At 53.4% G+C, this 20,942-nt stretch overlaps 3 protein-coding genes across 3 annotated transcripts; all 3 read right to left on the bottom strand.

Annotated features, from left to right (window-relative positions):
- Positions 1–99: 99 nt before the first annotated feature.
- Positions 100–3,002, bottom strand: BDP81DRAFT_461074 (kinesin motor domain-containing protein; the record flags this gene model as incomplete). Its single annotated transcript, XM_060593725.1, has 2 exons — positions 100–2,207; positions 2,264–3,002. The coding sequence occupies 2 exons, from the start codon at positions 3,000–3,002 to the stop codon at positions 100–102; spliced, it is 2,847 nt and encodes a 948-aa protein (XP_060445232.1).
- Positions 3,003–8,798: 5,796 nt separating this feature from the next.
- Positions 8,799–11,844, bottom strand: BDP81DRAFT_481246 (serine-threonine protein kinase 19-domain-containing protein; the record flags this gene model as incomplete). The annotated part of the gene is made up of 2 exons (XM_060594960.1): positions 8,799–10,489; positions 11,840–11,844. 2 exons carry the CDS (start codon positions 11,842–11,844, stop codon positions 9,220–9,222), a joined length of 1,275 nt encoding a protein of 424 aa, XP_060445233.1. The 3' UTR covers positions 8,799–9,219.
- Positions 11,845–14,750: 2,906 nt separating this feature from the next.
- Positions 14,751–18,658, bottom strand: BDP81DRAFT_25636 (cyclic nucleotide-binding domain-containing protein). The gene is made up of 6 exons (XM_060582878.1): positions 18,290–18,658; positions 17,465–18,223; positions 17,263–17,405; positions 16,667–17,213; positions 16,181–16,614; positions 14,751–16,131 (listed from the first exon to the last, which is right to left on the bottom strand). Exons 1-6 carry the CDS (start codon positions 18,522–18,524, stop codon positions 14,926–14,928), a joined length of 3,324 nt encoding a protein of 1,107 aa, XP_060445234.1. The 5' UTR covers positions 18,525–18,658; the 3' UTR covers positions 14,751–14,925.
- Between the last annotated feature and the right edge of the window lie 2,284 nt (positions 18,659–20,942).

Below are 20,942 nucleotides of genomic sequence, written 5' to 3' on the forward strand. Positions count from 1 at the left end.
CGCCTTTCTGGCCCCGTGAGGCATCCCCGCGAAGTCCAACCATTCCCACTACCAGATAAAAACGTTGAAACTAACACCTCCGACAGGACAGAGACCCTCTCACATGCCCATCATCGAGACCTTGTTGGTTTCATCAAACGATGCTGCCTTCCGGAGGGGCTCGAGATTCGCTGGCAACTCTGGGTGCACCTCAAGCTTACGATCGCTAACGACGCGAATGCTTCCTCGAGCTCCCTTTACAAGATGGCCCGTTTCGACACGGTCCTGGATCATCTCGTCCAGGATTTTGCTCATCTCATCGACACTCTTGGTGCGCTTGCGAGGCGTGTTGTGGGCGGCGGATGGTGCTGGTGGCGGGTTCACCGTCGGTGGTGGGCTGTGTTCGTATAGAGCCGATGTCCTGCCATCGGTGTGGCCCTCTGCCGTGTCTCGAGAACGCGCTGCAGACCGAAGCGCGCCCAGCATGCGATCCTTGTCGTCCAGTCGAGCCCGAAGCTCTGCAATCTCGGCGTCCTTCTCCCGCAATAGCGTCGACACACTGTGGTCTTCTCCGACCATGATGCCCTTATTCGGGGCAGAGAAGCCAACTGAGGTCCTCGAGGAACTGGCTCTTCGTGCCTGCATAAGCCGTTTCTCCAGCGTCTGGATGTATCTTGTCTTGTCTGCCAAGTCGGCCTGTAGAGCGCGGTTCTGAGCTGATAAAGAGGCGCTTCCATCACCATATTCGCCAATGCTGTCATCGTCTGTTACAATCCCTCCTTCGCCACTAGATTGACGTTGACCTCCACTCGATCGCTCGCTAGAACGACGGCCTATGGTTGATGACGCCGATGTCATTGATGCTGTCCTTTCGAGCAGTGGCCTGCCGCCGTTAGAAGTGGCCAATGATGATCTTGCTGATGCCATTGAGGACCGAGGGTGAATGCCCAGAGCGCTGTAAGAACCGCCGACGTTGACGCCGATTGATTTGGAACTCAAGATCAGACGGTTAAGGTGATCGATCCGTTCCTTGAGCGCTGTGCGAGCCAGCTGCATTTCGAGCATTTGCTCTTCATGCCGATGCTCAGCCTCAAGTTCACGGGCCTTCTCCTCTAAGACGTCTCGCTCTCTTTCCTCCTCGGCATAGTTTGAATTCTTTTCCTTGGCTTGTGTGTCGAGCTGTTGCCGTAAGTCGAGGATCTCCATGCGGTAGCGCTCCAGGAGGACTCTCGCACCGCCGTCGCCACCGCTTCCGAGAGCCTCTTCCGCTTTCTTGGCATGACTGACGATATTATTCTTTGCCCTGGACGCGAATTTGAGGGTGTTGATTGTCTCTGATGTGTGGGAGTTCGAGGAAGCAGCACTGCCAGCCGCGCCGATCTGGATGGTGCAAAGAATGCTCACCAGCGATCCGCCTGACAACGCGCCTTGCAGAAGCCTGGTCAGCTTACTGTCGCGATAAGGCAGATGCTTCCCGTCCTTGTCGGCCGCCTTTCCATCCTTGTCCTTGTGCTCGGAGAGTTTGGAGATGACAGTGCCCAAAGTGAGCAAACTCTTGTTGATGTGCGAGCCCTCGGTTCTTCGCTCTTTGGACTCGGCAGCCTTCTCGGATCCAGCGAGATCGATCAAGCTCAGTGTTGATACTCGCACGCCGCCGGGGAGCATTCCTGATCTTTTGCTGTCGCCGCCTCCGGGGTTCCCTGGTATCCGCTCTCGGCTCTCCACCACGATTTGTACGACTGCATGACTTCGGGAGCTCCTCGCATTAAACTGGGTGCTTGCAGTTCTACGCGCTTGGTCTCCACGCGCAATTACCCTGAGAAGCTGGGTAGGACTCTGAACAATTTCTTCCTTCAAGGGACTGGCGTAAACTCCGCGCTTGCTGTCCTCGCGTAGCTTGATTTCTTCTTGTCCGCCAGCCGCTACGCCGGGCCCAGTTGACATACTGAGCAAGTCGTGAATTCTTTCGTTGTAAATCTCCAAATAACTGACGCGAAGGAGGAACTCGCGGGATGGTGTCTCTCTGATGTAAGAAAAGATATCTGTGATGGCGAGCGGGATTACACCAGGCGAGGAGGCGGTTCCTTGCATCGAAAACGTTTTTCCGGTACCAGTCATACCGTATGCGAAAACCGTTCCGTGGTAGCCCTCCATCACACGGCGGACTAGACGTTTTGCTAAGCAGTCGTATACTCGGCTGTTGTCGTCGTGTGTCGTAAAGACATTATCTAACGCTTCGGGTTAGAAGAGAATGGATAGTTTGTCCAGAGCAACAAAATCTCACCATAAAAGTAGTCTCCGCCTTCCTTTCCTCTATACGCAACTAGAGACTTGCGTCCATCAACCATCCACTCGCCCTCGGCTTTGGTGTTCTCGTTTCCGCTCGCGTCTGGCCTCACTCTCACACTGACAATCACATTACCCTTGCCGTCAAGTCTGGAACCTCTCTTATCACTGCTGCCGTCAGATGAGGATTTTGATGCCACTCCATCGATAGGGTCATCATACGTCGTCGCAGAAGTTGAATATGAGTCCTGGGCAGAAGAGCTCCTGCTTTGGGGCGGTGAAGAGATGCTGATGAGGCCATCGGACATACGCACACTTGCGCTTGATATTGACTTGCCCTCGGCGCTGTTGTTCAACAGACTCGGTGCGCCGTTGCTTTGCGAATATGTCGACGCTACGGAGCCCTTTGACTTGCGTGTGGAGTTCCGTGAGGAGTCAGCACCAAGTGGACTCGGGGGGAGGCTACTGATGCGATTGTCGCCTCGAGGCGGCTGGGGGAATGAGTTGATGCTCACTGTCTTACGCAACGTCCGCACAGAAGAATTGCTCATGGCAGAGGCCGTACGTGGTTGCGGAAGGGCCGAGGTAGGTGCCGGGGTTGTGGGAGGCAGGAAGCCGGCGGAGGGAGCTCTGAGGCCACTTTTGGAGTTCGGTGTTGACGGGGCCCTGGAAGCTGTCGTCGGAATGCCCCCAGTACTTTTTCTCGTTTTCGGTACAGGAAGAGCGGGCAGAGCCATGGTTGGCGGGTCCGGCCGTGGGAGAGTCGCCATTTCGTTGAACGATTGAAAGGGAAGGAGCCGTGATCCGTACGTAACTACGAAGTCCCGAGTCGGGCAAGCAGCCTTCTAGATTGTCGAGAGCAGTTGAGAAAGTGGTCGGTCCATGAACTCGGAGTGTTGAAGAGGGTGGGTGATCGTCGGGATGTTGATTACGTCGATAAGAAAAAGACGTCTTAGCGTGGGTTGTATTCGTCCGAAAACCACGAGTGCGGACGGGGACCTGGCCTGCGAATATGCCTGTATCACAGCACTCTGGACCAATTCGAGAACAGGGACGTATGAAACGTTATTATGCGTTGAGGGTGTATAGAGTGACGTGGGAAGTTTTCATCGGATTGGGGGCTCTACTGGCAGGAGGGTTGTCAGTGCACCTGGACCATGACAATTAAGGCAGCGGGCACGGGACTTGGGCATGACTTGCAGATGCGCCGGCATAAGGGCGATCCCAAGGGGCGGAGCGGGTAGGAGCAGGGAGGAAGGACCAAGGGAAAAAACTTACCAAAAGATGAAGCGGTGGACGACGCCGTGTTGTCGTGTTTGGCGGTGGGCCGAGATGGGGTTGGTGAGAAGAGAGAAAGGCAGCGTCAAGCGATTTGAAGGGGGAATCCTGGGATCGAGGTGGCTTCGTATTTCTCGTAGAGTGTTCCTTGCGGTTCAAACGGGGGCCCTGTCGGCTCTGATGGAACCAAGTGCGGAGGGAAAACAAAGGTCTGACTGTAGTGGAATTTTTCTTGTCGTCGAGCTGTATTCCTTGCGCTAGCGGGCGGCGCGCGGCGTACGGCTTGGGTGTTCTTTTTCGTCTGTCTGCAGAGCACGGTGCCTCTGGTGTCTCGCGCAGCTAGAGTCGCAGGACTGGGATGGCGACGGGTACTCAGATTGGGCGGCAGGTCGGGGAAAGGCAAAAAATTGAGGTGGACGCGGGAGGAAGGGAAGGGGTTGGTTTCGTCGAGTGGAAATGTTTCGACAGCAGCGCTGGGCGCGGGATTTGCGAACGCGGATTCGCTGTAGCTTCGGAGCGTCTGAGCTTCACAAAGGACAAGTAGGAAACAATCCCACAGAGTTTGGGTGACGAAGTGCGGAAAGATATTCGAAAGGGGCCGCGGTAAGGTACAGTTGGGACGGAATTGCGTCAAGTCTGAGAGCTGGCGGATGCGATGAGCTCTGTGATGCCGATGGAGTTGCGATGGTTTGTGGAAAGGAGAGATCCGAGTCTCGAGCGGTGGGCTTGTTTGCGTCTCTTGGTCTTGGCGGAGTATCCGTGAGGTAAGTTAAGGTATCCGTAAGGAAGAGGCGGCGGCGGCGAAATCGAACAAGGCGAAGAGTCAACTTAATTGAGGCGTTCCCACAGTCAACAGTCAAGGGAAAGGAGAGGGAAAGCGTGAGGTAGAAGCGCACGGCGAGGCGAGATGAGGAAGGAGTGTTTGGCCGAGAAGATGGAGAAGGCGTGAGTGAATGTGGTGATGAAAAGTGCGTTTCGGTGCGATTAGTGCAGTGGACGGCAATGTAAGCGGGAAATGGTCGCTGTGTGCAAAGACGTGGACTGCGAGGAAGGTAAAAAAGGAGTGGCTGAAGGTACTAGACAGGTCCGTCGGATAAGTTGGGAGCGATCTGGACGTGTGGTCGTGGAAGTAGACGACTAAACGTAAGGTACGGATAGTGGACGAAGTAAACGTGGGCGGCTGGCAGGAGAGGGGGGGGACTTTGGAAGTGAAAGAGGTCGAAAGTCGGATAGTCCAGACCAGTGGTATCGTTTCCTCGAAAGCCCAAGGTCTGTTGACTGGTCCGTGTTAGGCGCGTCCTCGATGCGGCGGATGTCCAATGTTGGACGTTCTTTCTTTCCCTTTTCCCTTTTCCCTTTTGCTAGGTATTATTACAAGTGGGAAAGAACCTGGAAAAGAGAGAGAGCTGCTGCTGCTGCTGCTGCCACCTTCCTCGTCCTCTTCTCCTCTCCGTCGTCTCCTCCTCTCTTCGTTGGTCCTACTTGCCCGGGGCAAAGTAGCGGACTGATGACAGGGTGCAGGAGTGTAAAAGAACAGTGGACCCCTATACGTACCGTTAAACCATTCTTTGCTTTTTCTGGTCGGGAGCTTGTGAGGAATCCACAAAAAGTTGTGCTTGGATATGCCGACAACGGGGAGTATTGCGCAATAGGATTAGAGGGATAAGCTGCCAAAACCAGTGACAAAGTGACGATCCTCGATATCGGCGTCAAGTAAGATTGCGGGACGTGATAACTGCAAATCGTGAAGGAAACAATCGTCTCTGATTCAATCGAGCTTGTCTACTCCGTAGTCCCCAGAAGTAAGAGCTCGTGGCATGAGAAGGGGGAAAAGGAAGGAAAAGACAAGATGTAACCGGGGTCACGGGTGAGATGGGCAATATCCATGTACGAAATACTCGTGCCAAATACCAATAAACACAAAAAGGGGAGGAGGGAGAGATGTTGCCTCCCCTGGTCTCTTGCAAGTTGCGGTCCTGCCCCCCCCCCCCCGTTTATCGCTTGTCTTTCTCGTGTCTGTGTCATTCCCTCGTCTCTGATTTTTCCCTTTCAACACTTACATTTCCTTTTCACCCCTCCAGCTGGCCGGCCAGGGCTGAGAAGGGCGTGCAACACAGTTGAGATTTCCCCATCCCCTCCCCGCTATTCACGGTTCGATTAGCACGTGCAACTCTCGCCGGCCTTGACACGAAAAAAAAAAACCCACCATTTCTCTCTTCTGCCCTAGGTATTCTCTCTTCCTCCAATCCGTCACGAACTGGTTCCCCATCAGTAACTAGTCAGGTACTAAAGACAACGTCCAAGAGATACACTACTCATCAAAACGCCCGCAGCCCAATCCAGGAAGTTTTCCCTCGCTAGCCTGCTCATCGTCAAATTGGTACCCAGACTTGGAGATTCTATCCCTGTCGCATCCCCTGCAAGGACCATCGCTCAACTCAGGAACAGCAAGGGGGGAATCCCTTTCCAGCTTAGTCCCAGCATATACACGGTGCCGCCACGAGCTACCACCATCAGAGGTACTCAGCACATTGGGACGCCCCTTTAATCGCGAGAGACTGCGCGAGCACTTGGACCACGGCCATTGCTTCGCACAGCACAAAGCACAAGTCCCAAGACACGGCACTACTATATCCCTCCCTCATCGACCATGGATGATAAGCCACGACGCTCTGTGGCCTGACTCCTGGCCGCTACTTGGTCTCTAGGTCTCGGGATACTTCAAAGGCCCCTGCTGTCAAATCCCAAACTGGCTTGCATCTGCGAGAGAGAGCTTGTGGGATGATGGATCGTCTTCCTCGCTGGGACCGACGGCACTTGATCTACGACAAGACGCGGATGCACATGTGCGAGCTTCGTACCACCGTCCCACGCATATGCGCGTGCTTTCCAACCCTCAAGCAAGCAGCAACAGCAGCAAGAATCCGCCGTCAGCATCCAGAGCACAATGTGCTCATGTAACGACCTGTGGTGATATTGCGCAGCCTCACCTGTCCATCCCACGCCGAGACACGGTGCTGCCACATGTCTGCTTCTTTGTCTCTCGCAAATTTGTGCAAAGTATGTGTTCTGGGTAGCACAGGATGGCTACGGATACGCGTCACTGCACCACCGCCACCAAAAGAGGCCTACTTCGTACGGATTTTCCACGAGCACCAACAGCTCGGGTTCCCATTATCCATGGACCATCTCCATCCTCCAGGCCTCCTCTACTCCGTAGACCCGCCCATCACCCTCGGTGCTTTCTCGATCTGTCCCCGAATCCACAGATTCAGCGACAACGTTGACTCGATCAACAATTGGACAGAGCGCGGCAAATGGAATGACTGGGGGCAAACACTTTAAAGTGCCCAACCGTGGTTGCAATCAAACAACGTCTGCGAATTGCCAGAGACCCCCATATGGACGGACCACGCTGTAATTTCCGGATGCCATCACATCACTACCTCTTCCAGCCAACGAGCTGCCATGTGTGGCGTCCCCGTGCGCAAATCTTCTACTAGACACGCCGAACTAAGACGTCGGTAACAGCCATCATATGCTACACTTTCTGCACGTCTGCAGGAGCCGTCTCCGGCAAGCTTCCTAGCACGACCCAGAGTTGGAGAAGACGCTGTTGGCGTAAAAGTCTGTGTGACAACAAACACCTTAGCTGCACCGCTGCAGCCTCGTCCATTCCCCGCCGAATCTCATTCGCCAATGAAGCACAACCCGACCATGGCCCTGGTCTGGCAATCTCCAGAGCCTGGGCCCGTCGCACGAATCCTACGAAGCCCCTCCTCCTTTGAATTGGCATTGGACATTGCATCTCTGAGTCTAGGGCTCAGGCCATCAATCTATCTGTTGGCCGAGCAGAAAACGTTCAGAGAATAACGGGCGGGATGGCAGAACCCCCGACACCGGGGCACTCTCGGCGAGCCGTTGTGCCGGAGGTTCATGTATCACTGCCAGACCTTACCCCGTACTTTTGTGTTCCCGTCATCCGATGAACCTGACATTATGCGTTGCTCCGTCTCCGCATTCCCACGTCGCAGGATGGTTGCGCAAGTGCCTCACCATGCTTAGCACCTCGATCCTCTGTCCACATCAACATAGGACCGAGGGCCTTGGAACTTGGACGTCCTTCAAAAGCGAGCGTTCCACGAGCTCAAATAGAAGCACAGACGATGGCCCAAGCTCAATTTACCTCACTACGTCTGACTGGGACTCAAAGTCGGTATCCGTCCCCCAGACTGCACCTCAAAATTGCTTTTTCTACGTTTGGTTAATGCACGCAGGCAAGCTGCAACGTCTTACGCCCCCAGGAGAAAGTTGAAGTTTCGAGCACTTTGCCCTGGTAAGCTTAGCTACGTTAGCCTACCGGGCAACAGTCGATCTTGGATCATGTTCTCTCTGACGATCTCTGATGAATTTGAACAAACGCTCTTTTGATTAACGAGCTCTCTAGATCCTGACTAGGCAAGATATCTTGACTCTTGCGCGGCTGCCATGACATCCGAAGTATCTTGGCTGATTGGGTGAGTTTGGATTAGCTTTCCATGCTCTCCCGTGGACCCGACCTCGGATGGTGGACTGCAGTGAGGTATGACAATTTGACAATTGTGAGCCAACATCTTTTCGCCCGGACAATACTATACTCTGGAACACTAGCTGCAGATGGACATACACTATCGTCTCTCTCTCCACACAGCCTTTGTGTAAGTTTCGAAAACCTCAAATACAACCCGAAATTTTTGGCGATTTCGCCAATGCAGTGTGTTGTTTGGTCTTCCATGTGGAGGCAAAACAATGGTGTGTGTCGCTTTCTGCTACCAACCACACCTTAGGTCCCAAGCCTTTCAACTTTTGACAGCAGCACGCAAATCGATGCAAAGAACGGATGAGAGGCGGTTGACATTCGAATATGCTCTGGCTCTCGCAGGTCCGTTCCATGACTCAAGAGTCTTCTACTTAACGAAGTCGCATTAAAAACCCGGCACTTCTCGTCTAAACGTTGGTCCAGTTGCACGCTGCTCCGCAACTGGGCGAAGCATGGAAGATCAAACTCCCAATACCTAGGATTTACCTAGGTGAACCTGGAGCCGCATCACCCCTCCGCCTCGCCTTCCAGTGCGACCCTTCACCCTTTACAACAAATCCCGTGCTTGGCAGCAATCGACAGGGAGCCAGGGTTCTGGGGAAGCTTCACTAATCAACAGGCTTGTTCCCCTTTCAAGCTGGCCACGCAACCTTCACGGGTTTGCCGTCTTTGTAGCGGTTCAATGATGTATTTCGAGAGTAGGGAAGTATTTCTCTTCTTAAATTACGAAAGAGATGCTCTTAGCAGTAACTAATGGCAACTGACTCGATCGAAGTATCTTATACGTACCACAAAAGCTCCATCTCTATGGGTTTTTTGTTTTCCTTATCTAAGAATTTTCAGAGAAACGACACTCGGACGAACATGCCAGGAGGCGGTCATGGCATCCCAGTCAAGTCGACGTGAGGGCGCTAAGCGACACGGCAGGTTGTCAAGAGGCAGGTTACATCGACGTCGTTTTCCCAACATTGGGCCTCTGGCGACTGGTCGAAGAACATTTGGGATTTCCACGGTATCAAGCTTAAAACCTTTCCCCCGCTGCGCAAGACAACCGTACACGGCGTACACGGACTCCGGGAGTCTCACGATCACCTGTATCACAGCAGGCGGACTCCCCTACCTACGCTCCGTGTCTCAAAGACTTCCACAAGACCGGCGCCCATGGCCTCCTCCAACACCCAGTTGAACTCCAAACCGTAAAACTCCTTCCATCGTTTGGTCCGCCCCGGCAGCACGCCGGCGAATTCTCCCCTGGCCTTCCTTGCGAGGCGTGCCTCGTCACGGGCTACGCCACCCTCCCACCGCTCCCGGAGCATAGACACGGGCATCTCCCTAAATTGCGACTTGGCCAGGAGCTGGGTGAGGTGCTCCACGGCGGCGGCGGTCAGTTTTAGAAACGACCCGTTCCCGGGCACCGCGATGGTGAATTCGGCCCCCGAATATGATGATGACGCGTCGGCGGCGCCGCCGCCGCGGGATAGACGCGGCGCCCCTCCCCCACCACCCGCGGCGTGTATTCCTCCTTGCCCGCCCACGGCGTCGAAGCTTCCGGACGCTGCGCGGGAGACGGCCTGGATGCTCATCAGGCTACCGCGGTCCTCCGGGCGCAGATGTAAGTTCATCAAAGGTGTGTTTACGTGCTGCGGATGTATGCTGGATGTCAGGAACCCGGCCCGCACCAGGGCGTCGGCCTGTTTGTGGCCGCCACAGGCCAGGCGCGGCATCGTTTGCGCCAGGGGATTCTCCCGTAGGAACTTCACATAGGCGGTCTTTGCGTCTTGGTCTAACTTGGCCGATTTGGCAATCATGTCCTCCAGTTCAGACGTCTGGATGAGGGCCTCGCCCAGGCCGCCGCGACGTTGCACGTAAATCTTGCGAAGCGCTCCGCCGCGCTGCAACTCTGCGACCTCGCGCTCCACTGCCGTTGGAGAGGCGAGGAGCGCATGGAGGTGCGATGTTGTCACTATGCCCGGCATGGCTCTGCGGTAATTGAGCACCTCGGCGATGCGCGTGGAGTTCATGCCGGCCGCCTCCGTGGGGACGGGGCCGAACATGCGGGTGCGGGTGTACTTGACGGCCTGGACGACGTCGCGCAGCGACATGTCCGTCGCCAGCGCCGCGACGAGCCCTGCGTCGTCGAGCCTGTCGTGGAAAAAGTCGTCGTCGTTGTCGTCGTAGTAGCCGTTGTCATCTTGGACGTCTGATGGGGTGGCGGTGGTCTTCTTTTTGTTGGTGCTGCTGCTGCTGCCGCCGGCGGACTTGCGGGGGCTATTACTACTTGTCCCGCTGTTCTTCCGTGGCGAAGCTGATGGCTTCGGCTTTGGTTTTGGCTTTTTTACTCGGCCGCCGCCTAGTATTGACCGCAAGCTCATTGTCTTTTTTCGTGTCTTTTTTTTTTTTTGTTCTCTCGATCTCTCTAGCTAGGTATGTGTTTTTGACGAGCGTATTCGGTAAAGTAAAGAAAATGAGAAAAGAGATAATAAGGTTGAAGGTTTGTACGGTTGGACTGGGGGTGTGTGTGTGTGTGAACGTGGGATTTCCGGTACGTCAAAGTCCGGGGGCTCCACTCGTAGTTTTATGCCGTTGACGCACGTACGCCGCCGCGCCTTTCCGGATGTCGAATTCGGGTGGGGGACCCTTTTTTCCCTTCCAGGTTCCTTGGGTTGGTGGTGGCGAATCCGACGACGAGGCGTCCGCGTTTTGGTTTCTGCGCGCTGCGTGAGACTTGCCTTTCATCTGGAAGAGGGATTATTTTTATTAATCAGCAGTTAGTCTGCAACTCGGGGCCCGCGCCAAGATGCTGTTCAATTTACGTGATGGAGAAAAGAGACAACAAGGCCGGTTCCGTGGTCTTTTGATTCTGCCCAGAATCATGGATAAGAGTTGTAAAACTTCCGGGTTCCGTCTGTTCTTCATTCGGCTTTCGGGTCTTGTGGGTTCGGCTAGGTTGTGGTAGTGAAGAACCGGGCAAAAGTACTCGGAGAAGAAGAAGATGATGATGACAGGTGGAATGTTCCTCCTTCTCTCGCATAGTTGCACAAAGCTTAAATATCGGATAGAACAGTTCTAGAACAGAGGGTTGGGATGGAAGATACGGACAGACGTCCAAGGCCGTTCGGGCAGGTAGAGGGTACCTCAGTGCCCCAAGAGCATGATTTTGGGACGAACATCAAACCCGGAAGAGCTCGGCACTCTTTGTTGGAGTTCATCTCCTATGTCCAATTGAAGGTTGGGAATTGCAACATTTCGGCAAGAGGGGTTGACTTTTTTTCTTCTTCATCGTCGTTTTTCAAGCTAGACGAGACCTTTTGGGGCTGTGTGAGCTAGTTGACGGGCGCGGCATTGGATGGTTGATAAGTTGACGGTAGTCCTCGATGGAGGGTAACTGGTGAAGAGCCGCAACTTCGCTGGTGAGTATCATCGGTTCGTTCAGTATTGCAAACTGTTCTTGAAAGGGGTCGTCGTTGCGCCGGGCCGAGCATGCCGCTCCTCTGCATTCGATGTAAAGAAGAAAAAATCTTTATCATCTTTTTTCCCTTCGCTCGTCCCCTTTTCTGGGTTTCCCCGTCCATCCCAGCTGGGGTAGTACCGTCATTTCACAATGTATTATCGTGTTGAATGCTATGTCGTATAACCCTACCTCCCCATCCGGAATCCGGCCCCCATGTGGCACGCATTAATTTCCCAAAAAAATTAGGCAGAACCAGAACTCGGCACGGCATTGTGGAAGGACAGTGACATCGGGATGTAACGCAATGAAGTTTTGCCCTAAAAGGGGTGAAGGGTTCATCTGAACTCTCTTCTCTGTGAGAGCACATGTTGAAAGCGTAGGCGAAATCAATGGGTGGTCTCCTTGACGACGAAGTGACTTTATTCCATCTAAGGGTTCCGTGTTTTGCTTGAACTTTCAACAACAGGCCTCGGTACGTTCCGGCGACTTGCTTGCTAAGAATCGCTCGAGACCATCGGCTACGCGGTTGCGCGTTTTGCCCGCCTCTAAATATTCCTTTCTACTTACACAGCGTGACGTATCGTGTACAGCCTACTTTGCTTGTGCCGGTCCGATGTATTGAGGTACAGACGAGTCTGATGGTGCCAGAGTTTCCACGTCTCTGCTTGGTACTACCAGACTTCGCTGCCGTTCAAAAACCGGAAACCAGGTTCTAGCAGGTCGGCGCCGCTCCATGTAGAGTTAAAGGTAAGATTAGCACATCTTGCCATCGCACCTGACGCTGCCCGGTGGTTAACCCGCCCTTCTATCCATTTGATCTCCGTTCCACGTAGCATAATGAAGATACTATGACTTCTTCCAGGAGTGACGCGTCGCGCGCCACTGCCTCTGAGAGTCATCATCTTCCTTCTCCCTCGCGAGGTCATAGCATGGACGATAACTGCTGCTTGTTCCTACTTCCTTATGCAGAAAGAAGTCTTTAGCTTCTTGGGCTGTCTTGTCACGCAAAGCCTACCAAAAGTCAAAGATTCTATTCCATTATGGGTTCTTGTGTGTTGCAGTGTCGGTGGTATTCATCGCAGGATAGAAGGCATACTGTCCTCTCGTGTCTTTAGCATTCTACCCACATCATTTGAACCATATTCAAGCCCTGTGGCTATGTGAAGGAGACCGGAGTATGTTTGAAGCAATGCAGAAGCTCGTCTGGAATGATTTCTTCCGGTCTACATCGGTCGTGGCTCAACCTGGAAAACCTGCTACTACCTTAATAAGTACGAAAGCCGAGATCGACAGCTCGCTGATGTCATTGCAAGCATTGGAAATATTCAACAGTTCCGAATCCTCCATCTGCCATTCATATGCTACATGATATCGTCGTCGGGGCTCGACGAAGGCTAAGACTCTGTAAATGCTATCATGTTGAAGTTCCCATATAGCTTCGCGTCTTGCCGCGAGAAACGCCACGTTACTGTCGGTCAGATGTTAGTCAATGCCTATGGTCTGCCTCCCGTGCCTCCCTGTGGCTGAGGATACAACCCACTTAATGAATTTATGCCGGAGGCCGGGCATCCATCTCGCGGGTATCTGCGACTTGTGTAACCACCAAACTCGAGGCTCGCATAAGACTCATAGATCGTGACCCTGCATGCGGTCTATCTCGGGAGCTCTTGTCTCTTGCGAACACATCCCAACTCTTGGGGAGTGGGTTCGCCGCGGGAAGAACGTAACGTCTTAGTCTTTTCCAAGGCCTTCTATGTATACGTGATTTCCTGGAAGTATGACCAAGTGACAATTGCATACGGTTCACTACGTTATTTGCTCGTTTCAGTCAGGGCCGAGTGTCCCTCAATATTACTTACAAGAAGGTGCGTGCCTGCTTTTACGCCACATCTTATTGTTACACGACAGCTGTCATCTTCTTGTGCTGGTGGTTTGACTCTTAGGTGCCGCTCTATTCAGTTTTATTGAATGCCAAAGAATGATCAGGTATTTCTGCTACTTTGTCCCGGTCCTGGATATTCCAGCCAGGAGACTCGAGAGACCAAATCTGTAAAGAATCTTTCTATGTGGAGGTCGGTAATTGGGGCGACATCGTCAACCTCGACAGACGAGGCAACGTGAGATATGGTGTGACCCTTGATTTTGCACAAAAGATATCAAATGGCTTCGTGCTGGCGAGAACGAGTTCGTCTCCACGAGCTATCGAGGTACTGACAGCTCCCAACCCACAGGATAAGACAGCATGGCTACCGGGGATGCTCTCTTCCCACTCTCCTCTAACCCCCCGCCCTGATTCTGCACGGAAAGTCCCGAACATGGACCTTGAAAACGTAGTATGGCCTAGCGACGCTGGAAACCGAGCAGGCGGAAAGTTACAGATGAACCATTCCATGGAATCAAAGGGGAGGGTTTTCGTCCCGCGTCCGTCTGACAGACGGCATCAACTTCTTCTCAGAAGGGAGTAATAAACGCCGAGTTGCAGTAGTCTGAATCAGACATCGAACGGTATATGGAATACACAAGGTACTGCGACATTGAAACCATCCAACAATCACTCAAGGCTGTATGTAAAGCTGGGTCATCCTGTTGCACACAGCTAGATATCAAACTCAGCATACCAAAATATTTCCAACTATAGGCTAGAAGCTGGCGTTCGATAAGACCACCCACCAATCGAATACTGGAATGCGGGCCAAACAGCGTGAACATCACCACAGCTATGGAAAAAGTGAACGGCGAGTGATGCGAGACAACAAGGCACACGACACCAAAACATTGCTCAAGACAAAAAACAAACCACATTTGGGCGACGACATCCAAAAGTCTCAGCCACCTGCGGATACCTAGTTTGTACCCCTGATACCCCGGTATAACGACCGAGACATCGTCTCTTCCTGACTCGTCTCTTTTCCCATCATCTTGACAATTTGTCACTGCCACGACCGGTTATCGCAAGCCCAAATGGTAAGAACATGAGAGCAGAGTCAAGGGCACAAGGCTAGCAATTCTCTTCTTGATGTCCAAATAAATTTTTTTTTTGTTTTGCTTCTTGGCACAGAGGGAAAGGCATTCGCGCTCTGCAATGCCTGATGTCTAGGTAGGTAGGTACTTCAAAAAGAAGAAAAAAGCTATCAACAACAAGAAGTATGTAAAATAGCACACAACCTTCGCTAATGGGAAGTCCAAAATCAATGTACCGAGAAAATAGCCGACCCCTTTTACACAACCTGCTCTACAATTTTTTTTTAGTATCCTGACAACTCCAATGACGTAAAGAAAAGAAAGAGGCAAAAGTATCTCGGTAAACCGCGCTTGGTGATCGCGTGAGAGATATACTTGAGCCGTAAGGCGCTTAGCCAGCAGTGGTCAAGATGTACGAAGTGATGGAGGACATCCGCTCACTCGTCAACTTCAACGACACCCTCAACAATTCCTGTGCGACATCCGGCTGGTCCTTCTGCAGCCGTTGCCACCCCTCCTTGTCCATCCGCCAGGCGACGCAGTCCCTATCAACCGTCACCGTGGCCGTCCGGTCCGTCTCCGAGAAGAAGGGCAGCTCGCCGCACGTCGTGCCCGCCACAATGCTCTCCGTAAGCTTGCCTTGCGGCATGTCGTAGTCGGCGCGGAGGATGCCCTTCTCCACGAGGTAGAAGCCCTTGGCGGGTTCACCTCTTGTGAACAGAACTGTGCCGGCCTGGTATTCCATCCGGGAGAAATACCCAACGGCCCGGAACCAAAAGTCTTCGTTCCTCTCGCTCAGACCCTGGAAGATCTGCAGCATCAAGCGCAGAGGCTCCTTAAAGCTCTGCCACCTCTTCGTTCCCGAAGACTCTGTGTTCGCCAGCGCGTTTTTGGCAGCTTCATGCAAATGGTTGCGTCTCGGCGAGTTGATGACCAAATCGAATGATCCCCGGTCTGGTTTCGAAGGGACGTCAAGGTTCGCTGTTGGTGCGTGACGAGATCCATTGTGGAGCGCCTCCTGGCTCGTGTATAGAGTCTTGAGTAGCTCGTTCTCACAGCTCTCCAGAGCCGAGTTGAGATCCGGAAGCAACGTAACTTCGATGCTTTCGTTACCCTCGTTTCCCAGTCCCATGGCCCGCAAATTGCGGCCAACCTCGCTTTCTGCGTCCTTTCCACTCAACACCATGACGATTCCCTTGTTGTCGAGCAACCTGCTGATAGTATTGAAAGCTTCACCAGCAGAGTAGTCCAGACCTGTAACGTGGTACAGGTCGAGAACGAGATACTTAATTGGCCTCTCTGTGAAGGCACTGTCGTCGATGAGAGCCCGAATCTTCTCCTCAACACTGACTACGGTGCCGAAGAAGAGGAAACCAGTGAGCTTCACAATGTAGATTTGTCGACGAACTTCTTGCAAGTAGTGATGCTGCGAGGGATTTCTGCGTACGGTTGAGCCGACGATTTCGCCTGTATAGCTTGCTCGTACAGCAGATACTCTCGAAGTCTGAATGATTAGTGACACGAATGCGAGGATGATGCCCACACCAATGCCAATGACGAAGTCGTAAATGCCCATTACCAGGACAATTACAATCACCTGATTAGGGAGTCAGTACAAACTAGTACCCAATGGACAACCGACGTACCGTCAGATATTCAGCCAACTTAAGCTTCTTCCTCGGAAGCCACACGGCTTCGAGGAGAAGCTCAAAGCCAAGGTCGAAGATGAGAGTGCCGACCATCATGATGGGGATAAAGCCAATGATCTTTGGGCCAATCACCATGACGCAAAAGGTCAAGGCTGCTAGCATGACGCCAGCAAGCCTGCTGTCTCCGCCAGACCGCATGAAAAACACGGTGTTGGCGTAGACAAGGTAGTTTTGAATACTTCCGCACAGGCCAGAGATGAAGTTGGAGTAGCCGTGCAACTTCAGCTCGCGGTCGAGATCCGCATTGTCCTCCCCAGTTTGTAGGGCCAGGGCCGGGACATTGATGGGAACGTGGAGGATGCCGAAGAAGGTGAGTGCCAACATTGCAGGAATGCACTCCAAGACGGCATCCCACTCGACCATATTGAATTCTAGAACAAGGCGTTAGCAAAGAGTTGGACACGTGAGTCAGGGTCGGCTTACTGTATAACGTATAGAAGTACCACCACGGCTCGTCGGCTGGTGGTCCTTCAAAAATCCAGCCATGATCTCGGAGAGAATCAGGCTCAAGCGCATCCAGGGAGAACACAAAGAAATAAAAGACAATCGGAATGGTGATGATGTACAGCGGCAAGAAGTACTTGGAAGCACCTCTTGTCTGACTGTAGAAAAGGACAATGGCCAGCAGAAGGGGCGTTAGCCAGAGAGCTACTGTGTCGGACTGGAAGAGCTTGTGGAGGGTGTCCATGTCGTATTCCAGACTGCCATCCATCCGGGCAGAGACTTCAAATCCCGTGGCTACCAAAAACCAACCGACACCTCCAATGCAGCCGATCAAGATGTGCCTCGGGATGAAGCCAACCATGTAGCCGAAGTTAAATTTGCCCATGAGATAGAATACTGCGCCTGTCATCATGGAACTAATCGCATATGTGACAATCGTCGTTGCGATCACGGCGTCTGGTTGATCTTCGCCAATGTGGTCCGTAATTGTTTGGGCCATGTTATGGAAAAAGGGTACGACCTCGATCTGTGGGAGAGTCAGCAAGGGCTCTATTACATGATCTAGGAGAACTCACCAATTCGGAGCCGACGCCTCCCTTGAAAATACTGCCAGTTGAGAAGGTCAACTGAGAAACAATGGTGCTAACATAGAAAATGGAGATGCCCGCGGAACCCAGCCCAGCGAAGATGGGCTTGCCGAGGGGGAAAAGAATCATGCCTAGGTTGTCCAGTTAGAACGCATGATCTCATTTAGCAGATATTGAAAAAGCGGCATACCGTAAGATAGGGCATCAAGAACATTGAGCAGCAATCCGACAATGACAGCCGGTAAGCAAGATACTGGGGCCACCACTGCATTCTGCCATAAAGCTTGGCGGTCCCAAGCTTTGGGACTTGTCGCAATTTGGTATCCATGCACGATGCGCTCCTCAACGTTCACGGTGAGATCTTTCAGACCTCCCAACCACCGCTTCCTAGGTCGCTGCTTCTGTCCTTCCACATCGATTTCGGTGCTGGCTCCGCTCGTGTTGTAGCTCTCGAGACTATCAGACGATAACCTGGGGATCAGAGGAGTACGCTCGGTAGGTTCCCTCACAGCAGGCCTCGTCGGTTGCTGCACCTCTCGTTCCTGTCTCTCCACAGAATGCGCTCGCTTCGGTTCGGGGCTCGATGGATCCAATGGCTCTGGCTGGGGTTCGGGTGACGGGTCTTGGTGCGACTGGGGAGGCGACTTCTTGAGTAGGTTCGTCAAGATGGAGGGGCCGTCCTCTGGCATTTCCTCCTCATTTCCATCCGGCGAAGAAGGTTCCGATACCTCTTGAATCGTCTCGGAGCTCGCAACATGCGCAACTGCGTCCTCCTCGTCCTCTTCGTTGTCCGAAATAGCGGTCTCTCGTGCGAGAGCTGACGACTGGGAGCGTTGGCGCGAGAGGAAAGCCGGGCTCTGGCCCGACTTCTTGTCGGATAGTAGATACGAGGCGAGTTCGGCCGTATCCTCGCGCACGCTGCGGGCGAATTGGGCGCTATCGACGGGGGCTACAGATAGCATGTTAGCTGGTTGTGCGTCCTGGGTGACGTATGCGCCGACCATGGGGTGCTTGCCTAGGTGGTCCCTCACGTTGCCGTGGATGAAGGAACGGATCGGCTCTCGGTGACTCGAGCTCACGGAAGACGACAAGAGAGTTCTTGAATCGGGAGCATTCTGGGAACTCCGGCCAGGACTGAGGAGCGGGTTGTCCGGGTTGATCTCGGCGCTGTTCCTCTGGGACCTCTGCGAGCTCAAGGAAGCGGCTCTTCTCCTCCATGGAGAGAAGCCGGCAAAGTTGGGAGAAGACATGGCCAAGGTAGCTAGCTAGCTATGCTATGTGACTGGGTAGGTTCACAGTTGGTGGCAGAGCACCGAGGATGACCGTTGCACCTTCTTGGAGGCGCCAATTGTCAGGGTGCCAGGCCGGTGGTGCGGCTGTTATTGCAAGTTTTGCGTCGTGGAAAACATGGGAAGCTGAGCTGGGGGGTGCGCGAGAGGAGAGAAATGTGTGGTGGGTGTCGGCGCAGATAAGAGATGGGAAAGCGTATTAGGAGATAGCAGACGGACGGGGCCAGATCTACGGGCAAAGCCAGTATGGCCCGTGTAAGTCGTTCTGGTTTCTGGGTCGTGAGCGGAAAGGCCTAAAAGGCTAATAAAGCCAAAGAAGGGTAGGATGGAGAAAGATGGAAGAGCACGAACCTGTAAATAGGTAATGTACCAAGTGGGTGGACGGGCTGGTTTAGAGCAGACGGGACGGAGATGGAAAGCGTGGAGACCGCGGAGAGGGTGAGCCACCTGAGGTAAGTTGAAGGTGTAAAGAGTACGGAGTAAAAGGTATGGTAGGAGGTCAAGACTCAAGAGTCAAGAGGTTGTCGTCAACATGGCATGGCATGGGCGCGCGCAACGCAACAGCATGCAGCACGTAGCACGCAGAATTGGACGAACGATAAACCTTGATCCAGGTCAAATTTGCATTTTGCATGTGGCCCCTCGCCCCTCAGTAGCGTGCCTCCTACGGCATGCTACGACTTTTACTGCATGGTTAGCACGTTGGGTACGCAAGTATTCGTACGAACACTGGACCCAATGGAAGTACCTTGCCTACCTGAGGTAGTTGCTGATGTACCTACGTATCTGCTAGGCCAAGGAAAGCTGTTCCTGAGGTGCTTGTCCCTCTTAACGGCAAGCTAGCGCAAATCCTCGTGGTATCTGGTGCGGGCATTCCGCGACCCATCGCAAGTCCGGGTTGCCGTACCACCAAACTCCGTAAGATACCTCATAGTTAGAGCAAGTTGGTAGAGGAATTTGGTGCTGCTCGACTGAAGTGCCCACGGGTGGGTGCCGACGGCGCTCAAGTTGCACTCCGTAACGCCGCGAATAATCCCTGCTGCACCTACAGGACGGCGACCCCTCCAGTGAGCCACTTACAGCCGCTGCAAGGCAAATGGAATGGCGAAATGGGTACGGAGTACGTACAAATGGAAGTATCCCGTACTCCGTACAATAAATGGTTGGACTGGAAGCACGGCAGACTAACTGGGCAGCCCACCCTCTCCAAGGTCGGCTCCCCCACTTCGGATCCAAGGATTCCAAGTCGTCCTTTTTTTTTTCCCCTCTTCGGCAGCCGGGGCCACTCTCTGCACACCCTCACTTCTTTTTGCCTCCATCGTGGATTGTGGTATCCGTACTCAGTAAGGTGTGGTACCTACCTATCCGTGCCCTCCATTGCCTCCGCTCTCCACGACTCTCCTCCTCGAGCCCTCTCCTCCAACAACAAGCCAAGCATCAGGCTCTGGACCGTGGGCCGTGGGCCGCAGACGGAATGGAACGGAGGGGCAGACGCCCGCACCGTTCGAGTGCTGCCTCCGCCTGTTGTATCAAGATTCAAGAGTGACCATATCCCAGCCCAAGCTCACGTCTGAAAGAGCCAATGCAATGCATCCTCAAACTCAGCTTCCTTCACAACTCTCGCGTGGGGTAATACGCCTTGTCAATTGGAGAATCCGGCGTCAATTGCTCGTCATCGTCTCCCTTTAATGGCTCGACGTGTTCTGCAACGCTGCAAGACGAACTAATAAGCTAAGGTCACAATCAGCAGACTACACTACATTTTTGGCCTGCCGTCTCCTACTTCGGCCTACATCGGCCCTCCCCTGCTATGAGCCTATGAGGTAGCCATCTCATGTCCAAGACTAGGTACAGGTCGACAGTCGACCAACAGCGACCGTCATGCGGCGCATGATGCAATGCAGCGCACAAGGCCATGCCTGTGCTGTGTAACTGAGCTGTTTTGTCCACAACCGACTGGCTACCCATCTTGCGGCTCCAGCTCGTCAGATGGCGGCCCTGCTTTGGATTCGCCTCAAGAGACGTCCAAGGTCGTAGACATGTCTGAGGTTTCAATGCAGCCTGATCTTCCAATGTCGCTATCGCTTTTGCTATGCTCATCCGCCGCGGATATCGCGACATCTGATGTTCATTCCCCGCGCGCCACCGCAACTGGTCCAAGCTGCCGCATAGGTAGGTACTGGAGGTGACCCAAGAAGTCGAGGTGCACGTTTGGCCGCCACATGCGAGACATATTCCCCAATTCTCCCCTCATCGCTGACAGCCCAAAAGCAAGGAGCCCGTTACAGACTCAGTCAGCCCAGCAACCTAGATATGCCGCATGCCATCTTGGCCCCGGATTCCGTTACTTGAACCTCCATCAGACTCTTTTGCGGGCCT

This window comes from Colletotrichum phormii (assembly GCF_030913505.1).
Source record: "Colletotrichum phormii strain CBS 102054 chromosome Unknown BDP81scaffold_10, whole genome shotgun sequence".
In the NCBI taxonomy this organism is placed as follows: domain Eukaryota; kingdom Fungi; phylum Ascomycota; class Sordariomycetes; order Glomerellales; family Glomerellaceae; genus Colletotrichum; species Colletotrichum phormii.

Coding starts and splice junctions, on each gene's coding strand:
- BDP81DRAFT_25636 (XM_060582878.1), bottom strand. CDS start 18,524: ATGTCTTCTCCCAACTTTGCCGGCTTCTCTCCATGGAGGAGAAGAGCC. Junction 18,224..18,289: donor CAACGTGAGGGACCACCTAG/GCAAGCACCCCA, acceptor TGCTATCTGTAG/CCCCCGTCGATAGCGCCCAA. Junction 17,406..17,464: donor TCTTGATGCCCTATCTTACG/GTATGCCGCTTT, acceptor TGGACAACCTAG/GCATGATTCTTTTCCCCCTC.